Source organism: Macrotis lagotis, chromosome X (assembly GCF_037893015.1).
Source record: "Macrotis lagotis isolate mMagLag1 chromosome X, bilby.v1.9.chrom.fasta, whole genome shotgun sequence".
Lineage (NCBI taxonomy): Eukaryota > Metazoa > Chordata > Mammalia > Peramelemorphia > Peramelidae > Macrotis > Macrotis lagotis.
In genome coordinates this window covers 287,784,051-287,808,470 of record NC_133666.1, presented here as the reverse complement: position 1 = coordinate 287,808,470, position 24,420 = coordinate 287,784,051, and the positions used below count along the sequence as shown (strand labels likewise).

General features: G+C 36.8%; 1 protein-coding gene across 4 annotated transcripts in view; it reads right to left on the bottom strand.

Annotated features, from left to right (window-relative positions):
- The window catches only part of RANBP3L (RAN binding protein 3 like), a 67,167-nt gene that overhangs the window by 17,791 nt on the left and 24,956 nt on the right, over positions 1 to 24,420 (bottom strand). For 3 of the 4 annotated variants that reach the window (XM_074207678.1, XM_074207681.1, XM_074207679.1), the window contains 8 exons: positions 20,199 to 20,270; positions 19,469 to 19,614; positions 16,821 to 16,924; positions 13,672 to 13,756; positions 11,666 to 11,768; positions 11,097 to 11,221; positions 9,650 to 9,767; positions 738 to 880 (listed from right to left, as the gene is read on the bottom strand). In XM_074207678.1, the coding sequence (XP_074063779.1) occupies positions 738 to 880; positions 9,650 to 9,767; positions 11,097 to 11,221; positions 11,666 to 11,768; positions 13,672 to 13,756; positions 16,821 to 16,924; positions 19,469 to 19,614; positions 20,199 to 20,270 (896 nt within the window). The remainder of the gene's footprint in view (positions 1 to 737; positions 881 to 9,649; positions 9,768 to 11,096; positions 11,222 to 11,665; positions 11,769 to 13,671; positions 13,757 to 16,820; positions 16,925 to 19,468; positions 19,615 to 20,198; positions 20,271 to 24,420) is intronic. The other variant, XM_074207680.1, reaches the window with a different exon arrangement.

Below are 24,420 nucleotides of genomic sequence, written 5' to 3'. Positions count from 1 at the left end.
CCTTGTATGTACAAGTTATATACAATGTCTGAGGCTGAATTCAAACTGCCATTCTGACTCTAAAGTCTCTATCCCTTGTGCCACCTAGCTGACCTCAGTGGTAAAAAGCAAGACTTTAGCTGAGGTCTTCCTGACTCTAAAGCCAGTTTGCTCTTAATTCCAGCCATTTTCTGCCATACTATCTACTGCTATTCTACATTCCAAAGTAACCTGGCAGAGATCATGTCTGGCATGGACTATGTCACTTGACTCTGTAAGTTGAAGCCTTTTCTTCTTGCCCTTGCCATTTTTCCATCCCCTTCTCCCTTCTAACCTCTTGGTCTGAAAACTGTAACAAAATCAACATAATCACTTCCCCTTGAAAGAACTTATCAATTCATTGCACTAATAATGTTCAACTCCCATTTCGGGGATTTTTCAGACCATACTCCATACCTTGCCTCTACTTCTCTAAAATGGTTTGAGTATCTCCCATTAGAATGTCAGTTTTTTGAATGCAAGTACTATCTCGTTTTTATACTTACATATTCACAATGTTTAGCACTCAGTAAACATGATAAGTTATTTAATTCATTTATTCTCTCTCCCCCCCTGCTACTGCTATAATGCTACCTTTCATAAAGTTACTGTAAAACAAAATATCAAGTTACCTGACCACAGCAGCGAGCTAGGTACATACTATAAGATAATTACATTTCTTAAGCACAGTAACAACAAAATCAACCCCCACATCTTACCTGAATTAAAAATATTTTGATGGAACAATCATCTAAATCTGTGGCAGTGATGCGTAGATTTTTGTGGTTTGCTCTTTGTATCTCCATTTGTGCCCAGAGTTTGCTGTTGAGGATCAGCCTTAGACTGCCTTGATTTCGCATAACTAAAACAAGAAAGCATATGTATTAAGGGCTATGGAAAAAAAATTAATTCATCAAAGTTTTTTTCTTTTCAGATTGTATACCCTTTATAAATCTTTAAAATTGAGACTGAAGCTTTGTTTTCAAATTAGGAATTCATTTTTTTTGTTGACTTTTAAAAATTTTTTACTATTATTCTGGTTTATTTATTTTATATTATTACAATAATCTTGTTGTGAGAGTAAACATAACCCCCCCCCAAAAAAAGATAGAGAAACCTCAAGAATAATGTGAGAGAGAGAAAGAAAATTGTACTTCAGTCTGTGTTCTGATTCCAATGGCTCTGTCTCTGGGATGAGTTGCCTTCTATATCTTAAGTCCACCAGAGAAATTGCTTCAAGATTTTTCCCACAGTTGTTATTACTAGCTGTATTTCCCTCTACTCTATTCTTCCCACTCTCATTTATTCTATTCTCTCTTTTCTTTCACCCTCTCCAGGACTCACTTGTATCTGAGTACCCTCTCTTACAATCTTCCCTCTCTTCTATCACCTACTCCCCCCCTTCCCTCGCCCCCTTGCCCCTTATCTACCCTTTCCCTCTCCTTTTTCTTTTGGGTAAGATAGACTTCTATACCACATTAAGTGTGTATGTTATTTCCTCTCTGAGTCATTTCTGATGAGAATGAAGGCTCACTCATTGCCCCTCACCTTCCCCATTCCACTCCACTGCCAAAGCTTTATCTTGATTCTTACGTGAAATAGCTTAGCCCCTTCTTCCTCTCCTTTTCCTTCCTCCCAGTACTTTCCTTTATTACCCATTGATTCCTTCTTAGTACTACATTATGCCATTATATTCAAGATCCTTCCTGTGCCTATGTATGCTCCTTCTAACTGCTCTTATGAGAAAGTTCGTATAGCTATCAGTATCTTCTTCCCATGCAGGAATGCAAACAGTTCAACATCATTAAGTTCCTCATATTTATTCCTTCTCATCCTTCCCCTCTATGCTTCACCTGAGTCCTCTACTTGGAGATCAAACTTTTTGTTCAGCTCTGGTTGTTTCAATAGGAAAGTTTGAAAGTCCTGTTTCATTGAAAGTCCATCTTTTCCCCTGAAAGAGGATGTTCAGTTTTGCTGGGTAGTTGATTCTTGGTTGTAAACCAAGATCTTTTGCCTTCCAGAATATCATATTTCAAGCCCTACAAGCCCTTAATATATATGCTGCCAAATCCTGTGTAACCCTGCCTATAGAGCCATGGTAGTTGAATTGTTTGTTTCTGGCAGCTTTTAGTATCATCTCTTTGATTTGGGAGCTTTGGATTTGGCTATAATATTCCTAGGAGTTTTTCTTTTGGGATCTCTTTCAGGAAGTGATTGCTGAATTCCCTCAATTTCTATTTTACCCTCTGCTTCTAGGATTTCAGAGCAATTTTGCTATATTATTTCTTGAAAAATAAAATCTAGGCCCAGTGAAATCTAGTAGCCCAATAATTTTAAAATTATCTCTGCTGGATCTGTTTTCTGGGTCAGTTGTTTTTCCAATGAGATATTCCACATTTTCTTCTAATTTTTGGTTCTTTTGGTATAGTTTTATTTCTTCTTGATTGCTCACAAAGTCATTGGCTTCCTTTAATTCCACTCTACATGTCTTCAGAGAGCTTTTTATAACTCCTTTTCCAGCTGGCCAAATCTGCTTTTTAAGGCATTCTTCTTCTCATTTGCCTTTTGTGTTACTTTTTTCCATTTGGCCTAAACTGGTTTTTTAACATTTTATTTTCTTCAGTATTTTTTTTATTTCTTTCACCAAGCTGCTGACTTGGTCCTCATGATTTATCTGCTTCGCTCTCATTTCTCCTCCCAATTTCTCCTCTACTTCCCTTAATTGCTATTCAAAGTCTTTTTTGAGCTCATCCATAGCCTGGGCCCATTTTCTATTTCTTTTGGAGGTTTTGGATACAGAACCTTTGACTTTGACATCTTTTGAGTATGTATTCCATGGGACCAAAGTAATGTTCTATGGTCAGATTCTCCTTTTCCAGTTGTTTGCTCATTTTCTTAGCCAATGACTGATTTACTGCACTTCTAAGGCTTTGGGGGTTTTGGGGGACATCCCATTGGGATCTCAGTTCCTCCAAGGTCTTATGACAGGCTCTGGCTGCTTTCTTACCTGTACTTTAGTATGTGGATGACCACAGCCCTCCCCTCTGCCCTGGAGCTATGAGAAGAGTCCCTGCTCAGCTATGGTAGTATGGGAGCCCAGAGTGCAACCTAGATCTGAGTGTGGGCAAACAGTTGAGTCCTGACCCAGGGAGAGCAGAAGGACCCCTCTGCAGTCTTCCCCAACCACCTTACTGTCTGAGGGTTGGAGCTCTGGAAGTGCCGAATCCCATTGCAGGTTCTCACCACAGGGCTGCTCTGAGGTCTGCACTCTACTCCATGCTCACCCTGGTTTAACAGAGTTCCCACACTGCCTTTTCAGGATGTCCCTGATGATCCCTGGGTCAAGAGTTCTGGAAACCAACCCCTCTGCCACAGACCCAGGCATCCCCAGGCACCCAGGAGCCACATGAGGCTGTTCCTGTAAGTCTGGAGCTGGTTTGCTCACCAGGCTGCACTTCACTGCAGCTGTGCTGTGGCTGCCCTGCAGCTCTTTCTAACTCCCAGTGAAACAGACCTTTCCTATGGATCTTCTAAATTGTCTTGGACTGGAAAATGGTATCACTCAGTCTTTCTGTGGGTTCTGCCCCTCTAAATTTTGGGTAGAGTCATAATATGATGACTTTTGGAGTTATTTGGGGAATGAATTTCCAGGAATTCCTGCCTTCATGCTGGCATCTTGGCTCTGCTCCTTTTTGTTGATTTTTTTCTAAAAAAAAGATTTCAATGCTATAAATTTAATATAAAAGGTAAGGTAAGTACTGGAAGGGAGTCTCAAAATTTATAAGATCTGCAGCAATTACCAGTACATGAAGAATTCTGTCTTACTCTGGAAAGAAGCAAACACCTGTTAGTATTTTTTTGTTCCCAAACCTTCTTAAAGCAGGGCAAAAGAAAAAATCCTTGGCCTTAGAACCAGTGGGCAAAGCTGGTTATACTGATTTACCTGATGTACAAGGTTTCAGCACTGAACCTGAACCATGCTTCTATACTTGAATCCCTATGACTTCCTGCTTGTCTCCATCTTCTAGATCCTGCTTTTCTCATAGAGCATAGACTTTTGCTCTGATTATGTTTTTCTCCATGATTCCTGAATGACTCAGGACTCTTGATAGCATAATCTCTCTAGACCTCTGCTTCATTGCACCTTGCACAGACCTCTTAAAACTGACCTTGGCCCATCTACCTAGTTTCAAATTTTAGCTGTGCCCTTCAGTTTGGCCTAATGTCAAGGAATATAATTCAGCCCCCCATTATTCATACACACACACACACACACACACACACATACACACACACACACACATACATATGAAGAGGCCTCCCAGAATAAAAAGTCTTGTTGCCACCCATTGGCCAGTTGTATACTGCAAAAAGTGAAGTGGAGGATTGACAATTGTCCAGCTGAGTAAACAAGTAACCAAGTCTAAGAAATAGAAAATCAGATGAGGAAAAAGTAAATCTGTCTTCTAAGAGATTGAGCCTTAATATTACCATGGTCTTTTGTTTTGTTTTATTTTTCAGGCAACTGGGGTTATGTGATTTGCCCAGGGTCACAAAGCTAGTAAGTATCTGAAGTCAGATTTGAATTAAGGTTTTTCCCACTACAGGGCCAGCACTCTACCCATTGTGCCACCTAGCTACCCCTATTTGATTTAAATGTTTGTTTGTTTTGGGGAGAACTCTGAATTATTTGAATCATTTCTATAACATATTTACTCGTACATTTTATGATAGAAGGGAGAATGGATTGAATGCTAAGTCTAAAGAAAAGAAAACTCGAGTTCAAGGTTGACCTCAGATACAGAATGGTACCCTGGGCAAGTCACTTAATTTGTTTGCCTCAGTTTTCTCATCTATAAAATGGGGATAATAACAGCATCTACCTCATAGCATTCTTGGGAGAAACAAATGAGATAGCTTTTGTAAAGCACTTATCACAGCCCTGACCCATAGTGGGTTCTTTAGAAAAGCTTCTTCCTTTCCATTTACTTCTCACTAGTTAACTTACTATATCACCTTGTGCTGAATGTTTAGAAAATTACTAATAATTTTCTATTATAAGCATAACTAGGAATTTAGGTACCTGGGCAAATTCACTTGGGAGGGGCTCAAGTTTAAGGTATGATCACTTCTGTGCTTGGTGCAGGAAGACTGCAGACAGAATTCAGAAGAGTTGTGAAGATTCAGAACCTGCAAACTCAGGGTAATAGAAGAGGCAGAAGTTGGGGCAGAGAAAAACATTATGAGAGTTGAGGTTACTGGAAAGGAAAGACAGATATTTCACAAACAGTATATATAGAGTATTAGAAGTAGATAGAAGTAATAAAGTAATTCAGGCAGGGTCTAAAAGGAGAGTTACAGATCCTCCTCCTCCTGGCCACATTTTAGAAAGGGGGGTAGGACAGAGAGAGACAGAGAGAGATGGACAGAGAGACAGAGACACAGACAAAGAGACACAGAGACAGAGAAAGTCAGGAGAGAGAATCAAAACGGCAGAGACTCAGAGAGAGAGAGAGAGAGAGAGAGAGAGAGACAGAGTGATTGAGCAAATGCGAGCAGGAAGCTTTGATAGGGTGTCTTCAGAAAAAGCACTAGAAGCTGGCAGAAGGTGGTAGAAAAAGATCTAGGGGGAAGAAGAGTCTAATAACAACAGAAAAGAGCTCTAGAGGGGATAATGGAAATGTATGAAAAAAACAACATGGAAAGATATCAGAGTTCTGATTACTACAATGAACAATCATAGCTTCACTATACTTATGTTTAATAGGGGTTTTATTTTATCTTATGTTCTCATTTGAGGGAAAAAGTGGGAGAGAAAGAATTTGGATCAAAAAATAAAATAAAATTTGACTTTAAAACAAAATTTAATCATGATAGTGTAGATCTGAAATAAATTTATATTTCTATAAATGTAACTCAGTAACTTATAACCTCCCTTTCTTTGCTTTTACACCATTCCCTGTATTCAGGCCACTAAGTAAATATTTTTGAATATGTGACATTCTATTTCAAAAAAACTCTGAAACAAACATAGTGAATTCAGAGTCAGTATTGCGAAGACTTATTCCTGGTTCTGTCTTAATTTGCAGCTATGTTAACCACTAGGACATTTTACTTCTCTTTTCTCGGTTCCCTGTTGTACTGCTCTGGAATTCCAGGAAGCAAAAGAATTCTAACAGCCGCTTGAAGGATCTTTGCTCTGGAAAAATTGAGTCAACAAAACAAGCCCTGGCAATATAAACAAAGGGGCTCAATATAGCTGTAATTTCTCTGAAGGCTTGAGCCTGTGACCAAAATTATAATGTTTGGGTATGCTGTTTCAAACCTGGGGAGATCATAAAAAGGAACAAATTTCACCAAAGAGGTTATTTATTCTTTAGCGCAACTGAACCGAATGTTAAGCACACACTTGAAAAAGTACTTAATCATTGGCAAGAGGTTCTCCATCCCCTTAAAAAATACCTTATCTTTGCATTTAAGGTAAACTTTAAATGCAGTGAAGTTTTCATGGTAGATGAACTTATCCACAAAGTTCTGAGTTGCTGCCTCATGGCACAGATGTTATCATGGGTTCTAGAAGTCTAAGCCACTATAGTACAAGCTCTGTCTTTTTCTGCCAAGGAAACTATACAGCTGTTTCAGGTAATGGCCCAGAACAGAACATGACTGTAATCAGAGTTTTCACCAGAAATTAGAAATCTCTTATTTTGACTTTGAAACAGGTTACAGAAGAGGATTCAGTCCAGTGAAGTCTTTTTTTTTCTTTTTGTCCTGATGATAGTAGAGTTGAGGAAAATGAAGGGGGTAGGGTAGAGAATAGAGAACAGAGGGTGCTAACCCCTCCCAGGAATGGAGAACCTTTTTTCCTGCCAGCGGCCATTTGGATATTTATAACATCATGGGTTATATTTGCTCAAACATTTAATTAATTCAACCCTAAAAAGCTGCTAGTTTTATTGAACTTTGAGTCCTGTCTTGGCAATTCAAAACCAATATGACCTGTAGGCAGGAGATTCCCTGCCAGAACATCTAAAAATATTAATACTAATTCTTGGTACTCTTCATATTGATAATCATTCAGTGGCCAAAAAAAACCTTATTGATAAATTATTGAAGGGATTGAATCACATCCATATTGATATTCTTAATATAAATTAAAGCAAAAGTCATAAATAAGACATGGACTCTCACATTCACACAATTCTTACTCTCTCTGAGCATCAGAGCATCTGAAGGTCCATCTCACCTTGCTGAACAGGTATATTCTTCCTTCTTATGGAAACTACTTGAGGCTCAAAACTATGGGATTATGCTTTTTGATTACTTGTCTGATTGGATGGGTAGCCCATGAAATTAGTACAGTAGTCCATATGCAAAAGCTATAGATAGATAATATTCTGAGTCTGGGAGCAGAAAAAATTAAGCTGAATTGCATTTGAGAAATTGTGGCATCTTTTCAATGATCCCAAATTATCTATTGCTGCAGGAGTTCATCTTTTTAACACCAATGTTTTCTTGGTGATGATCCATGGCTCCTAATCTTGGATCACCATGACAGAAGAAAGACCAAAAAACTATAAAGTATTCCAAAGAATAAAAAATGGATTAAAGTATATTACCTATGATGACTTGAAACAGGGTTAGTAAGGATATGGATAACTAGAGAAAGAAGTATGTTGGCTATGATGAAAAGTTATGAAAGGACTAGCTAAATAAACTATAGGTCCCTCAAATTAGTCAAGTAAGGAATGCTAAGTATCAAGCAGATGTTGTTGTTCAGTTGTTTCAGTCATATCTGACTCTTTGTGACCTCATATGAGATTTTCTTAGCAAAGATATTGGAGTGGTTTGCCATTTCCTTCTGCAGCTCATTTTACAGATGAGGAAATGGAGGCAAACAAGGTTAAGTGACTTGTCCAGGGTCACACCACTAGTTCATGTCACATTTGAACTGGCGCTCTCTCCACTGAACCATCCAGTTGCCCCTGTCAAGTGGCAGGCATGCCTTTAAATATTCTACAGTTACACATGTACTCATTCATTCTCCTAATTATTTTTCAGAGATAAAAATGCCCTATCAGTCATCATTTTATAGGAGTAATTGAAACAAAGCTAAACAAATTTGTCCTACACTGGTTCCAGTTATGGCTACTCTTCCAAGTATGTTTACTCTTAATTAATCTGACATTTCTGAGCTTCCCCCTTAAGGTAACGAACTTATTCTATCTCTTATTGGGGTTAGAGTTGATAGAGTAATGAAAACTTGAGAAGGACGCTTTGTGTCCCCTGTGGCAGTTTATAAAAAAGGGAGAATAACATCTTTCTTTTTCTTGGGCAGGTCCAATCCAAGCATAAGATGAAATTTAGTGCCCATAAAAGGAAACTCCAAATGATGTCTAGCTGGAGCACCAACTGGAAGAAGGTGGCAGTGAACACAACTTGAGGTAACAAATAATCAATCAATGCTCCTCCTGCAAAGAAACCCAGAAGTGTGGGAGCAGAGACAAAAGTTTTAGATATATTGAAGGAACATTTTTAAATTATCTTAGTTCAAAGTATTTGAATTAATATGAAAGAGAACCCTTTATCAATCTTTCCTTAACCATCAATTCTGAAGCAATGTGCTACTCCCTTCTTTCCAAATATCTATTTCTTTGAAATCATTAAAATGTTGAGGTGGAAAAAAAGGCTTGATAGCTTGAATAGTCTACCAAAAAGAACTGGAATAATGACCTGCCAAAGGGCAGTAGGGTTCACCATGGTGCATGGAATGCCAGACTTGGAGTCAGGAAGACTAATTTTCCTGAGTTCAAAATTGCCTTCAGACACTTACTAGCTGCGTGATCCTGTGTGTTATCCCTAAATGTCTCATCTGTAAAAAAGAGTTGTAGAAGAAATAGCAAACTACTCCAGTATCTTTGTCAAGAAAACACAAATGAAGTTACAAAGAGTCAGACATGACTGAAAAATGACTGAAACTAAGCTGAAAGACAATATACTCTTCCCTCATTTCATGAAGGAGTCAGAGTCCTAATCAGAAAGAAAAGAATCTTTTTATTATTTCAGATAAACTCTGACTAGCTAGATGGGAGATGGGGTGGGACATGAGCACCTGAGGAGAAAAGTCAAAGAAGAATTTAGTGGATTTTATAAGGAAAATTCTCTTGGGATTTCTGAAGAAAATTAAGTAAATATTATTTACTGAATGTTAACTTTAGACATGTAACATGCTTTGTCATATTGTGAAATGTTCTTTGTTCAAGTTTCCCATGAATGCTGCTTCAAAATGCCTTATATTAGTGACATGTCAGAAGGTAAGTGGGGGAAGACCACATGTAAACAAATATATACTGAGCAATTTATGTACAGGATAAATAGGAAGTAATACAGAGAGAGAAGGCTCTAGAATTGAGAGGGGAAAGCGTCCAGTAAAAGAAAGGATCTTAGTTGGAAGCTACAGGAAGATCAGTTGGCACAGTGGAGGAGGAATTGCTCTCCAGGCATGGGGAACAGCCAGAGAGAATGCCCAGGGCTGAGAGATGGAGCACCTTGCTTCTGAGTTATATAATCTAGAATCCTATTTATCCAGAGAAACATGATTTAGTTATCAAACAAAAATAATTATCCTTACTCAGCCTTGACTGCAGCATTCCAGAGTTGTTTGCTGTGTCGTTAAGTCTCAAAGTTCCTCTGCCCTTTTCAGTCCACAATTGTGTTACTTTTTTAAAAACAAAGAGTTTGCAGTTGATCTAATTGAAAAATAAAAACAAAGACAATGTATAATAAAGGTAAATTTGCTCTAAATCAAGTATCTTCCAAAAACTCACTTTTAATAAATCCAAAATGGGGATCTATGATAACCAGAAATGAAATTTAAGAAGTCCTATGATAAAGAATATATGATTTATCTTATGAATAGCCCAACCACTCCAAATTACTGTTTGAACTAAATGTCAGAAGGTCATGGAGAAGAAAGAGAAGAAAAGGAAAGGAGGGAGTTCTGGGAAGAAGACTTTGTGGTTCAATAACATTTTCATGATTGCATTATGTTCTATTTCGTATCATTGGATTGAGAGTCATGAAACTTGTGATGCAAATCTGCATAAACAGTATACAAATTAAAACATTCTTCAAAGCTCAGGCATAGGCAGATGAGGGACATTTTGATTGATACAAAATGTCAAACAAACTCACTTAGCTGAAAGAACTGTGTCAAAATAAAACACAAAAACACAAAAACCAACAGTTGGGACAGTGCCAGGAGCCAGAAAAATTCAAGCTCAAATTTTGTCTCAGACATTTCCTAGCTGCTTGCCCCAGTTTTCTCATCTGTAAAATGAGGATAGTAATGGCATTTCCATGATTGTTGTGAGGAACAAATGAGAAAATTTTAAAGTGCTTAGTACCTTGTCTAGCACATAAGGATTACATAAATGTTTATTATTATTAATATATCACTTAAATATTAATAATTACTATAATTATTGATAATATTGTTATAATATTATCATTGATCATTTTATTCTTAGATGTAAGTCATCTTTTCAATGTAGTATTTCATAAATATTATGAATGCAGACATGTTTCTTTTAGGACTGTATATTTATAGCATTGATTGTAAAATAAAAATTTTTTTTGTTTTCTTAGGTCAATCAAATCACTGAGACATTTGAGAATGTAAGAGGTAGGACCTTTTGTAATATAGCATGCTAGGGCATCTTCTTCCTATAGAAACTAATAGAAACTTATTGTGAACAAGTCCTTTTCCCTTAAGCAAAAGTCTAGTTCAAACTCATTATCAATTCACAAGCCTTTTTAAGGAAAGAAATTGCTGTCATTTATCTTCAAAAATAACCCTCCTTGGGGTGACTAGGTGGTGCAGTGAAAGGGTGTGTAGGTGGCTCTGTGGATAGAGCACAGCCCTGGAGTTAAGAGGACTGGAGTTCAAATCTGACCTCTGACACTTAATAATTACCAAGCTGTGTGACTTTGGGCAAGTCACTTAACCCCATTGTCTTGCAAAAAAAAAAATGACCCTCCTGATAGTTATTAGGCATAGAGGACATTGACAAATTGACCTTTAACACATTATGTTCTTCTTCCTCTCCTGTTACAACTTCAATTTTCTCCAGCATGTATTTTGGTGATGGGTTGGAGGAGAATGCAGCTGCTGATTCCTTCAGGGTTGTGTTTTTACAAGAACCTATTCCCAAGAGAAAATGAAAATAAATCATTTTATTTTTCTCCACAATCAATTGTCCTAGAAGATGCTCTTTGTTGATATACATTAACATAAGGACATCAATAACTTTTGTTTCCAAAACAATCTTACTGCAACTAATTAAGCTCAAAGACTTCATGAGTCCCTAAATAAAATCTTCTTACATGACGTTAATTCTAAGGAACTTCAAATTACATGGTTTTTAACAATACAAAAGGGTTAATACCAATTGTATTTGTTTATTTGCATGTGTACATTATTTTAAAATATCTTTTAATCATATTTATATATTACCAGTATATTACATATATTTAATTTGATTCTAAAATATGAGCTTTTCCTAACAATACTCATGCATAGGTGATCTCGCCATAGACAAAATATAGAGTGGAAAAAAGATGAAAAGCAGAGAAGGGCAATCCTTACTTGTACATGAAAAGTAGAGGGGGAAAGATGCAGATGAAGTAAATGGTTTTTCCTTATTGTAAGGCTCCTTTTCTTGGTGAAGCTCAAAGGATTTTTGTGGAGTCTAGAAAACAAGGTGCATTCTTTAATAGTGTCCTTGGTATACACTGACTCAAAAGTTTTTGTTTTTATATGCACACACAAGTGTGTATCTTGACCCCATATCTCCTACAGTCTCCTCTGCAAGCTATCCCCTTCAACCATTCTCTTTCATTCATTTTTCATCTCTTCTTATTTCCTTGCTCTTTCCCTGATGCCTACCAAACATGTACAGGACTTGTTTTTAAACTTTCATAAAACAAAAAACGAAAACCTCTCCACTTGACTTTGCCATACCCTCAAAATTCCATCCTGTACCTCTTTTTCCTTTACCAATCAAAATCTCTGCAAATATCAGTATACTCTTGTATCTCTTCCTACTGCCTTCCTCAACTCCACAACTCCTTTCAGTTTGACTGCCTGCTTCTCCACTGAAACTACTCTTTACAAAGTTATCAACAATCTCTTAACTCCTGTCCTATTCCTAGTTTTTCCTCTTTTTTTCCAGAAATGAATTCTTTTCCCTTTTTTTCCTCTTTAAAAGTTCCTCTCAGGGGCCGCTAGGTGGTGCAGTGGATAAAGCACCGGCCTGGAGTCAGGAGTGCCTGGGTTCAAATCCGGTCTCAGACACTTGATTACCTAGCTGTGTGGCCTTGGGCAAGCCACTTAACCCCATTTGCCTTGCGAAAACCTAAAAAAAAAAAGTTCCTCTCTTACATTCCAGGACCAACTTAGGTACCATTTCCTCCGGAAAGTTTTCTTAATTTTCATGTCCAGGTGAAAGACATCGCTTTTTACTTAAATTTCCCTTATAACTTGAACCTCATGCTTCTGTAATTGTCTTTCTTTCCTTTGTATTCATTGTTTTTGTATCTGCATCTACATAGTTGTTGACCCTCAAGTGGCTTATACTCAATAAATCAAGAATCTGTGATGTTTTAGGTGCCAAGACTCTCTATCTTGTTCTTATTATTGTTTGGTCTTTCAATCACATTAGACTCTTCATGACCCCAAGGACTAGTATGTCAATACTGGCCTTGGAGTTTTCTTGGCAAAGATCCTGGAATGATTTGCCATTTCCTTTGCCAGGTCCCTCCACCTGCCCAGTTTGTCACTTAGAATTTATTTTTGGAGAATTTATTATTGCTGAAGACTTGAGCAGCTTAAGTGACTCGCCCCTGGTTCCAAGGCTAGTTTCAGGTCTTACACATAGCTAGCATTTAATACATGCTTGTAAAATTTAATGTGAAACCTTAAATTGTAGTAGCTTAATCATTGACTCAGTTATCAAAAGTTCAGGAATTCCAACACAGAACCTCGTACAAGTGAGTGTTTAATAAAATTTGAACTCTCAATTACTAATTTGGTTTTTTTTTTTGAGTTTATGCCCCAGGAGTAAGTCACTCAAAAGTATTGAACCTATGCTTTCTATCTCCTAACATTTCAATGGTAATTATAATGATTTTCATCTCTGTACTTCAACAGAACATTGCTGTGTGAGGATTCATTAACAAATGTTCAAAAAACAGTTTGCTGAAGTTCAGTGTCATTGAAATATGCTAAATAACAATTCTATCACCAATTGAGCATATCTAAGTGTCTTTAATCCAGCTGAGATTTACACCCCCCCCAATGGGTCTTGATTAACACATGCCAAAGTACTTATATAGCAGTATTACAAATATAATATATTGTAATTATGCAGCTCCTTTCCACTGAGGTTTCCAAGCTATTATCCTAATAACTAGAACATGCTTCCCATGAGGATCCTTTTGTTCAAAGGAGAAAAAAACATATCATTTCATCCAAGAGAGCTAAAAAAAGGATATTAGAATTTAACTATTGTTTTGATGATGTTGCTATTAGAAGAACTAAAATACAAATTTTCTTATAAATGATAATTGAGTTTTTTGACTATAAAATCTTACCAAAACTCTCTCATTCATGTTTTCTCCAAAAATGAAATCAGGACTATGACTTTGAAAAGAATGTCTGTCTTCATTTGGTTGACTTCTGAGGAAAGAAGAAAACTTTTCCAAATGTGATGATATTGGCCATTTCAAATATTAATAAAAAACAGATGAAAGGACTAGATGACAATGGAAATTAAAACTGAAAACAATCTATATTACAAATCCCAAATTCACTATAGTTAATGTTGGATGATTGGTGATAATGGAAGAATAAAAGGCAAAATTGGGGATATTGTCATTCTCTTGTCATTCTCTTCTCCCTATTTACCTCTATTTCCACCCCCAGGAAGTCAGTATTGTTTCTTATGAGATTACCTTAAATCTAAAGCAAAGAACTCTGGTAAATCAATAACATTTGATAGAAAATTTGCCGACTATCTCACCCCTAGAAGGAATATTAGTATTTTTAAAAACATGTGCAGCTAGGGAGGCAGATTAAATTCAGAACCTGGACCAGGGGAAATTTTTGAACTGGTATGGGTGAAGGGAAGGAAAGATATTCCCAGTCTCTTAAAATCATACATTTGTAAAGCAGGTTTTCTTAACAATATTGTGATAGTATAAATATTATCCCCATTTTATACCTGAGGAAACACAGTTACATGCCCATGGTCATTTAAGTACTTTAATGCTAATCATAACAGCTCGTGCTTCTATAACACTCCAAGGTTTACAGAGCATTTTACATATAATATCTTATTTGGTTCTAATAGCATGTGAGACAGGTGTAATTAAAATTTGATCCTGGGGGTGGAGCCAAGTTGGCAGCATGAAGGCAGGAATTCCTGGAAACTCATTTCCCCCCAAAAACTCCAAAAGCTGTCAAATTATGACTCTAGACAAAATTTAGAGGGGCAGAACCCACCAAAAGACTAAATTTTTTTTCCCAGGCCAAGACAACTAATAAGTTCCACAGGAAAGATCTGTTTCACTGGGACTGGAGATTGGAAAGAGCTGCAGCACAGTGCAGCTGGACAAGAGCAAAGCAGCTCCAGCCTTCCAGGAACAGACTATGAGGTGCCTGGGTCCCTGGGAGTACCTGGGTCTATGGCACAGGGGGCAGTTTCCAGACCTCTTGGCCCAGGGTTCACTGGGATGGCTTGAAGGGGCAATAAGAGAACTGTCACACCAGAGTGAACATAGAGTCCTGGCCAGTGCCGGCTTTAGAGTATCCCTGTGGTGGAAATCTGTGCAGAGCCACTCAGCACTTCCAGAGTGGGCAGCCCACAGATGATAAGGGGGTGGGGAGAGACTGCAGAGGTCTCTCTGCTATCCCTGGGGCAGGACTCTGTTTGCCCACGTTCAGATCCAGTTTGCAGTCTGGGTCCCCCATACTACCCTAACAGAATAGGAGCCTTTCTTGCAGCTCCAGGGCAGAGGGGAAGGCTGTGGTGGCTGTGGTCATACACAGACCAGAGCACAGGCAAGACAGCAGTAAGAGCCTTTCATAAGACCTTGGAGGAATTAAGATCCCTATGGGGTGCCCCCCAACCCCCCCCCCAAAGACTTGGAAGTGCAGTAAATCAGTCATAGTCTGAGAAAATGAGCAAACAACAGGAAAAGAAGAATCTGACCATAGAAAATTATTTTGGTACCATGGAGGCTCAAAATACATACTCAGAAGATGATATACTCGAAGCTTCTATATCCAAAGCCACCAAGAGAAATAGAAAATGAGCTCAAGCAATAGAAGAGCTCAAAAAATACTTTGAAAAAACAATTAATGGAGGAAGAGGAAAAATTGGGAGGAAAAATGAGAGTGATGCAGATAAATCATGAAAACTAAATCAATAGCTTGGTGAAAGAAATACAAAAAAAAATACTGAAGAAAATATCATGTTAAAAACCAGTTCAGGCCAAATGGAGAAAGCAGTCCAAAAGGCAAATAAGGATAAGAATGCCTTAAAAAGAAGAATTGGGGTAGCTAGGTGGTGCATTGGATAGAGCACAGGCCCTGGAGTCAGGAGGACCTAAGTTCAAATCTGACCTCAGACACATAATGATTACCAAGCTGTGTGACCTTGGGTAAGTCACTTAACCCTTGGGTAAGTCACTTATCCCTTTCACCCTGGCCAGGGTGAAAGGAAAGAGAGAATAGAATGAATGAGAGTGGAGAAGATTAGAATGGAGGGAAATACAGCTAGTAATAGCAACTATGGGAAAAGATATTGAAGCAAATTCTCTGGTGGACTTTTGATAAAGAAGGAAACTCATCCCAGAGACAGAGCCATTGGAATCTGAACATAGACTGAAGTATGTTTTTTTTTTTCCTCTCTCTCTCACTATCCTTGAGATTTGTCTTTCTTTTGGGGGGAAGAGGGGGGGTTTATCTTTACTTTCACAACAAGATTATTGTAATAATATAAAATAAATAAACCAAATTGTCACACAAAAAAGTTTTGATCCCATTTTACAGATGAGAAATCTCAGAGGTTAAGTGACTTACCCCTGGGCACTTAGCTAGACCTAGGTGTCCTATCAGAGCATAAATATAGCTGAATGAAAACTCTAGCTTGATTTGTTCTTTCTTAACATCAAACATTTCATCAGATAAGACAGATAAAAATTATTCTGTTTTCTTTCCTGGTGTTTTGTAGAACTAAGGAAATGACAAGGAAGCATGAAAGCAGAGAATTAAATATCCTGAATTATTTGCTCCCAAATATGTCAAGGTGTGTTAGCTCAAAATTCAAAGTCCAAACTAACTCCCAAACAAAATAAAGAGGATAGTGCAGACCAGAGCACAGGCAAGAGAGCAGTCAAAGCTTTTCATAAGACCTTGGAGGAATTAAGATCCCTGTGGAGTGTCCCCCCCCACCCCCCCCACCCGCAAAAAAGACTTGGAAGTGTGGTAAATCAGTCATAGGTTGAGAAAATGAGAAACAAAAGAAAAAGAAGAATCTGACCACAGAAAATTTCAGAAGCATATGAAACATACACAAACACATAACGTAATTGTAGAAATAATGTAATAATCTTATCAATCTTTGTTGTCTCAATTCTTTTTCATGAAAAATTAAAAAGTAATTTAGTTATCTAAAATTAGAGCCATCCCCCCACTAGAAATTACTATTTAAATTGCTCTGTCCCTTTTCTTAACTCACCTTATTGGGGTAAGATTTAGAAGATATGAGCTAGTAGATGATTTGACTAAGGGGGAAGTACTTGCTGAATTCTCACTTGGCATATGAAGATTCTCTTCAGAAAGCTGAAAGAAAAAAATTACTACTTAGAGAAAAAAAAGGATCATGTTAATTCTGATCCAGAAAAGGAATTAGGAATTAACTAGAATTTTACTTTTTTAAACCTTTTAACTGGTCAGTTTTTGCCTGCTTCGTGATCAAGTGTGGCCAAAAATTTCATGTAACCTGGCAATTAGCTGGGAAAAAGACCAAAAGTTAGATGGATCTCTTTGACTTTTAATTTTTAAATTATTTATCAAAAGTTAATTCCTATGCCTGCATCAGTGATGTCATATCTGTAGATTTTAAGGCCAGCACTTTTATTTCGCTCAAAAGAGCATGAATGAATGAATCCATGAAAAAAAGTTATTAAGCACTTACTAAATATGAAGTACATTGCAAAATGCTGGGAATACCGATAGACAAATATTCTTTTAGTTTTTGCAAGGCAACAGGATTAAGTGACTTGCCCAAGGTCACACAGCTAAATAAGTATTAAGTGTCTAAGGCTGAATTTAAACTCAGATCCTTCTGACTCCAGGGTTGGTGCTCTATCAACTACACTAGCTGCTCCCTAGGGAGCTTACAGTCTAATGGGGTTGACAGCATATATAAGAAATTTTTACTGTAAGAGATGAAAAGGCCTCATGTTTTTAAGGGTGCAAGTACATTGTTAAGTATGTTTAGTGGTTTTTCATGTTGAACTATCTGATTGGTACCAAGGGTTTTGGTGGTTAGAACTCCTTTCTGAGTCTTCAGTAACTGTGCTACAGTACTCACATAAGTAGTGGGTAGACTGCATCTCCACATCTTCATAGAGATTGCTTCCCAAATTGACTGTGGGGGCGATAGAAGCAGGATCTATGAACTGGGTGGGATTGCTACTCCTAGGGCTCTTGGTTTTATATATCCATGGTTGGAAGTTGTTCAGAAGTTTATATTGTTGAGGACAGTAGGTTCTCTGTAGAGATTATTTGTCTTAGTGATCATTACTGAGTTGGAGGCAGAGTTGGTAGTCAAAGGGTCAAGTCTTTTCTCAAAGTTTTTGGGTTGAGTGTCCTGGACTGATTTTATTGGGATCTAATTAGTGCGATATCTCCCTCCTTCTTCAGATTGACTTTCCTGTCCTATAGTATCAACATTGGCAGCACCATTAGAGTTATCTACATTGGTCAGAAATCCATGTTTAGTTTTACTAGAAACTTTTTTTTTACTCTTTTCACATGATTGAATTTGAGTGACAGGGTGCTATGCTCAGTCACCAGTCTCATTAGCTCCTCTGGAGCCATCTAGGTCCGATGGCCAGATATAGAGTAGGACTACTGGAGGTGGGCCAGGATGGAAGGCAATCAAGTGACTTGCCCAAATTCACAGAGCTAGTAAATGTCAAGTGTCTGAGGCCAGATATGAACTGGGGTTCTGATTCCCGTGCTGGTGCTCTATTCATTGTACCACCTAACTATCTCTAATTAGCTAATTCTAAAGTTTGAGCTGAAAGACTCTTTAAATTATCAAATTCATACAATCTCCCTTTCCTCATTTCACAAAGAAGCTGAAATAAAAATGGGTCAATAGGAAATTCAAAGTTAGCATGATGTCAGAAGCAGGATCATGCTAAGTTAACTAAATTTTCATTGAATTAATGAAATTGACTATTTTTGCTTTGGTGCTCTCCATAAACGAATGAAAACTCATTTATTAAGTAATTATTTGTAAAGCATGTTGTAATGAGGCATAAGAGGGAAATAATTGTGCTTAACCAATTCTCAACAGTTTAAATGGAAACATATATTTTGATTAGGGTCAAATCTCTAATGAACTCTTTCCTGTCTTTTTTAAGTTTTGACTTTCTTGAACTCTTAGATCCAGCATATATCACAATCTGTTTTCAACTGTGCATTTTTCCTCACTATCTGCCTCTTGCTTGCTTTAGTCCCAGCTAAAGTTTTATCTTCTGTAAGAAGCCTTTCTTGATGATACCCTTGAATACTAGTGATTCCCTTAGATTATCTACAGTCTTCCCATATATATTTTATTTGTACATTGTTGTTTATATGTTGTTTTCTCTTTAGACTGTAAACTTTTAAAAACAAGGACTGTCTTTTGTCTTTCTTCCTAACTCATTAACTTAGCACATATGCCTAGAATATATTAAGTGATTAGTTTGTAGATAGTAACATGGACTCAGAGAACCCAAAGGCAAAACTATGAGATAAGCAAAATTTATCTTCCAAAGCTTATTCTTATTCTTAAGAGCATATTGTTCTCTGCATGTCTTCAACTTCTCAGGGTTCACTCCTGCCCAACTATGACATTTTATTACTGGAGCTCCTTTGCTTTGATATTTCCTTACCTCATTCTACCATTGCCTCAAAACTCCCCCTAGGTGACAATGAGTGGAAAAAGGACAAACTAATTCTTCCTGTTATGTAAACTAGCCAATGTATTTCCAACAGAACAGATAACATTATTTGGACCCAATTAAGATATCTGCAAAAAGGACTCCTGCAGTGATTCAATTTAATTCAACTTGACATACAGTTATATCTTGTACACGTTACTTTTCTTACCTCAGTTTTTGTTTTTTCACTAGTCTTGTAAAATTCCACAGCCTTGGCATGACCAAATGCATTCCTTTCTACACAACTCTGAGGCTGAGGTGGTTGCAAAACAGCAGGTCTTAGAATGGGACACTGTTGATTACGTTCCCAAGAACCTTAATAATATAGAACAGAAGGATAAGTACAGTCTTGAAACAAAACATGTCCACCAATTTGGGGGCCACTAAAAGACACTAGGAAAGACAGGGTTGAGACAACCATATTTAATCCTAATTAACTCCTTTCTTTATTCTATCTTGAAGTTAAAACAAAACAGAAAAATGACCCTCACTATGAAGGGTTAGCAATTTATATCATGACAAGTACCTAGTCATAAAACACTTGACAACAAGGGAAGGCTCTGGATCAACAAGAATCAATAAACCCTTCAATAATCAATCAATAAACCAATCAATAAATGCTTCAAAGAATATTAAGCTATAAAAATGGCTACACAAAAAAGTGGGGTTAATATACAGAGAGCTAGTCTTAGAGTTAGGAAGACCTGGGTTTAAGTCCCACTTATGACTCACAGCAGCTGGGTGACCAAGGCAAAGTCATTTACCCTTTTAGTGCCCCAGGTAATTCTAAAGCTGTCTATTTTAGTCTAGCAAAAATAAAGTTATTTGACACGAGAGTTCCTCTATATTGATGAACATATAAGTTCCAAATAAATGATAAAGTCAGAATGGCTACATACCTTTTTCAGTCCTGGCAATGTCAACATTCCATTGTGAAGCAGTTTTAGTCATGAAAACATTATTTTTCTTAACTGTAAAATAAATATTTAAAACACTTTAAAATTTCTATGACTTAAAAAACCAAAGAAACACAAACTATGCAATTAACATTTAATCATATTGTTGTTGTTCAGTCATTTCTGACTCTCATTTGGAGTTTTCTTGGCAAAGATACTGGGAATAATTTGCCATTTACTTCTCTAGCTTATTTGCAGATCAGAAAATGAATGCAAATAAAGTTAAGAGACTTGCTCAAGGTCACACAACTAGTAAAAAGCCAGATTTGAACTTATGAAGATGAATCTTCATGACTCCAGGGTCAGGATTTCATGACTCCACTGCTCCACCTAGCTACTCAAACCTTAAGCCATGCTGTCATCCCAATAAACATACTTTCACAGCTATTTATATTCTTTTTAGCCCCAGGGAAATACTGGAGTCAGAGGCTAAGCTGGCAACTTAGCTCTGCTATTGTTGAGCTGTGCAACATTTTCTTTTGCTGTAAGTGAATTCCTCAGCTAAGACACAAGGAAGGATGTTGACCTATGATCTCTGAGAAAGCCTCTAGGTCTAGATCTGTACATAGGACTATCATCTGAAACTGATTTTCCAAATGCAATAGCTTGGTGTGGTAGAAGGAGCACCTGACCTGGAGTCAGGGGATATCAAGATTTGAATTCTACCTCTGACATTTAACTAAGTAGGTGAATATTTAAATTCTTTGAAATTCAATTTCTTCATCTATAATAATAGATACCACTTATAGTGGGGGTTTTTTTGCTTTTTTTTCCAAGGCAATGGCGTTAAGTGACTTGCCCAACATCACACAGCCAAGTGATTATTAAGTGTCTGAGGCCAGATTTGAACTGAGGTCCTACTGACTTCAGGGCTGGTGCTCTATCCACCACTGCCCCCTATATAGTGTGGTGTGATCACATTAGGTAAGGAAATTGAAGCAGGAACAGTGACTTTTATACTGTCACACAAAGAGTATCTGAGATCATATCTAATACTCTAAGTCATCTCCTTATTGTCTCTAATGCTTCTAAAGTATTCATCACTGATGAATAAAAGAAATAATGCATATATAAAACACTACATAAATCTTAATGTATTTTATTGTTGCTATTGTTCAATCATTTCAGTCCCAACTCTTTGTGACAACCCCCCCCCCCAATTGAGGCTTATTTGGTAAAGAGATTGGAATGCTTTACACGGGGTCACACAGCTAATAAATGTCTCAGGCTAGATTTGAATTCAGGAAAATATTTTCCTAACTATAACAATGCACCATCTAGTTGTCTCAATGTGTTATAAAAGACTTATTAACCCCTTTCACTGTAATCCCTTTTGATTTCCATTTATTTTATAACCTCATATCCCCCTAGAAGATGAACTACAGAGAACAGAGATTGTTTCCTTTTTGTTTGATTGTTTTTATATTCTTAGCACCTAGCGAAGTGTTTATTGATCTCCATTTTTTAATATAATGGTTACTGTGAATAGTGTTCCCGCTTGCTTTGCCTCGTGTTATTGTATATAAATGTCTCTGTATTCCATTATTTTAATGGCATGGTAACAATCTCTTACATTGATTACTTAAAATATTTTTTATCTGTGAGACTTTCACTTGTCAGTTTTTGTATTCTGAAGTTCTGTCTTGTGGTAGACTCACCAATAGATGTCGCTATTGTCACTAAATAACAGGCTGACTGGTTCTCAGTCTAATTTCTATCGTTACCATCTGAGATTAAGTTAAAAAGTCAGTGGATAATTGTAAACACTAGTTTTTCTAGGGAAGAGGAGATACAAGAAACTGTATACTAAGAAAAATTCTAGACTATGAGATATCTGATCTGAATGGACAACTAAGTCTCTTTAAAACTGTGAATAGGAAAACCATTTGTATTACACTCTTAAGTAAATGATCAATGAATCCACAGAAATTAATGTTTCTTTTTATATTTTATCATATACTGGCAATTCCCCAGGCCTGGAATATTCCCCTTCCTTTTCTCTGCTTTATTCTCTGGTTTCTGTCAAATTCCAGTTAAAAGCCTTATCTTCCATAAGAAATCTTTCCTGATCCCCCTCAATGTCAGTGCCTTCCCTTGATTGATTATCCATTTTATCCTTTATAAAGCTTGTTTATACACTGGTGTTTCATGAAGTCTTCCCCAATAGTGTGTGAGCTCACTAAGATCAGAAACTTTTTTTATACAGAACCAGGCTCAAAGAAGGTGCTTAATACATGATAATTGATTAATTTTGATTTGATTAATTAATTTGACAATATTTTGATGAATCCACAATTACCTAACAAATATAACTCATGTGGAAGATGGATTGGAGAAGGAAAAAATGAGGAAGGGAAATCAATTTCAGTAGGCTGAGATAATAATGGATATGGGGGGTGATTGAGTAAAGAAAAGGGAGCAGATGGGAGAGGTAGGGATTTGTCAGCTGTTACATATGTAGGGTGAAGAAGAGTGAAGAATTGAGGAGGACCCCGAGGTTGTGAATCTGGGCAAATAAAAGAAAGGTAGAGACTTCTACCAAAACAGAAAAATTAGGAAAAGTAACAATTATTTTTTCTTTTTGGGGGTGGAGGGGAGGAAAATACTGAGTTTTGAATCCCTGCTTTTCTGCAAAATTCAGTTCAAGTACTCCCTCCTTCATTAGGCCTGTCCTGAGCTCTTTCAGCTTTTAGTGCTCTTACCCCTCTTAAAATAATTTTTTATATATTCTGTATAAACACACAAACACATAGTTTCTCCCAAGGAAATATAAACTCCTTGAGGGCAGGGACTAAATCTGACTTTTCTAAGCACAGTTACCTCTCATGTAATTTATCTAAACATTTATCTAAATGTTTACTTGCCTGCTTGATAGTAACAATAACTGTCAAATATATCATATTTTAAGATTTACTAAGTACTTTGCACAAATTATCTCACTGGATCTTCACAACAACCCTATCAAACACATGCAAGTATTCCTGATATATAGATAAGGAAATTGAGAGACTGAAGATTAAACAGGTTAAGTTACTTGCCCTTGTTCACATAGCTTATAAGTGTCAAAAACTCAGTTTGGGTCCAGATTTCCCAGATACAAAACTAGCATGCTATCCGCTATATCTAATTGTTTTAAGAGGATATCATCAAGAGATGAACTTTTTCAACTGCAGCAAAAATGCATGTTTTTCAATTCTTGGTGGCAGAGTAAAGCACTGGAATGAGGAAGACTGAGTTCACATATTGCTTCAGAATCTTACTAGCTGTGGGACCTTGAGCAAAGCACTCAACCTCTGTTTATCTCAATTTCCTCAACTGTAAAAAGGATAATATTAGCACCTAGTTCCCATGGGTTTTTTGGTTTTTGGAAAGGGTCCATAGCTATGAAATGTTAAGAGGGTAGATTTGAATTCAGATCTTCTTGACTTTGGAATTAGTGATTTTGAGGACTTTGAGGAATAAATGAGATTATAAAATATAAAAACATAGTGCCTGGCTTTAGTAGGTACTATAGGTATGTTAATTACCTCCCCTTCCTTCTTTCTTTCCTTTCAAAACTCTCCTACAGAGGATCTACCTAATACCCTGGAGGCTTTCAGATTCTATGATTCTATTATTGCACTTTAAAAAAATAATATTATATAGCCTTTTAATTCTTTAACAATTATGTAAGGTGGATTGTTTCTGTTATTTTCAATAGATCTCCAAATGTGAAAAATGCAAGCAATATCAAGAAATCTGTAGGTCATGATTCTCAAAAGTTTTGACATCAAGACCCCTTTAAGCAATTAAAAATTTGTGATAACCCCAAAGAGTTTTTATTTATGTGGCTTATATCTGTTAAAACTGCTAAAATTTTAAAAATATTTAATAATCATTTCAAACAAACTCATGTTAGCATAAATAATTTAGCACCAATTATTTATATAAAATTAGCATAATGAATAAAATAGTTTGATGAAAAATAATTTTATTTTCCATAAAAAACAAAACAGTGAGAAGAGTAACTTGTGCATATTTTTGCAAATCTTTTTAATGTCTGGCTTAATTGAAGACAATAAGATTCTCATATCTCCTGCATTCAGTCTATTAGATAAATTGTTTTGGTTGGAAGAAAATCCATTATCATATAGATATGGAGTTGAAAGAGAGGAGGATTTTAATA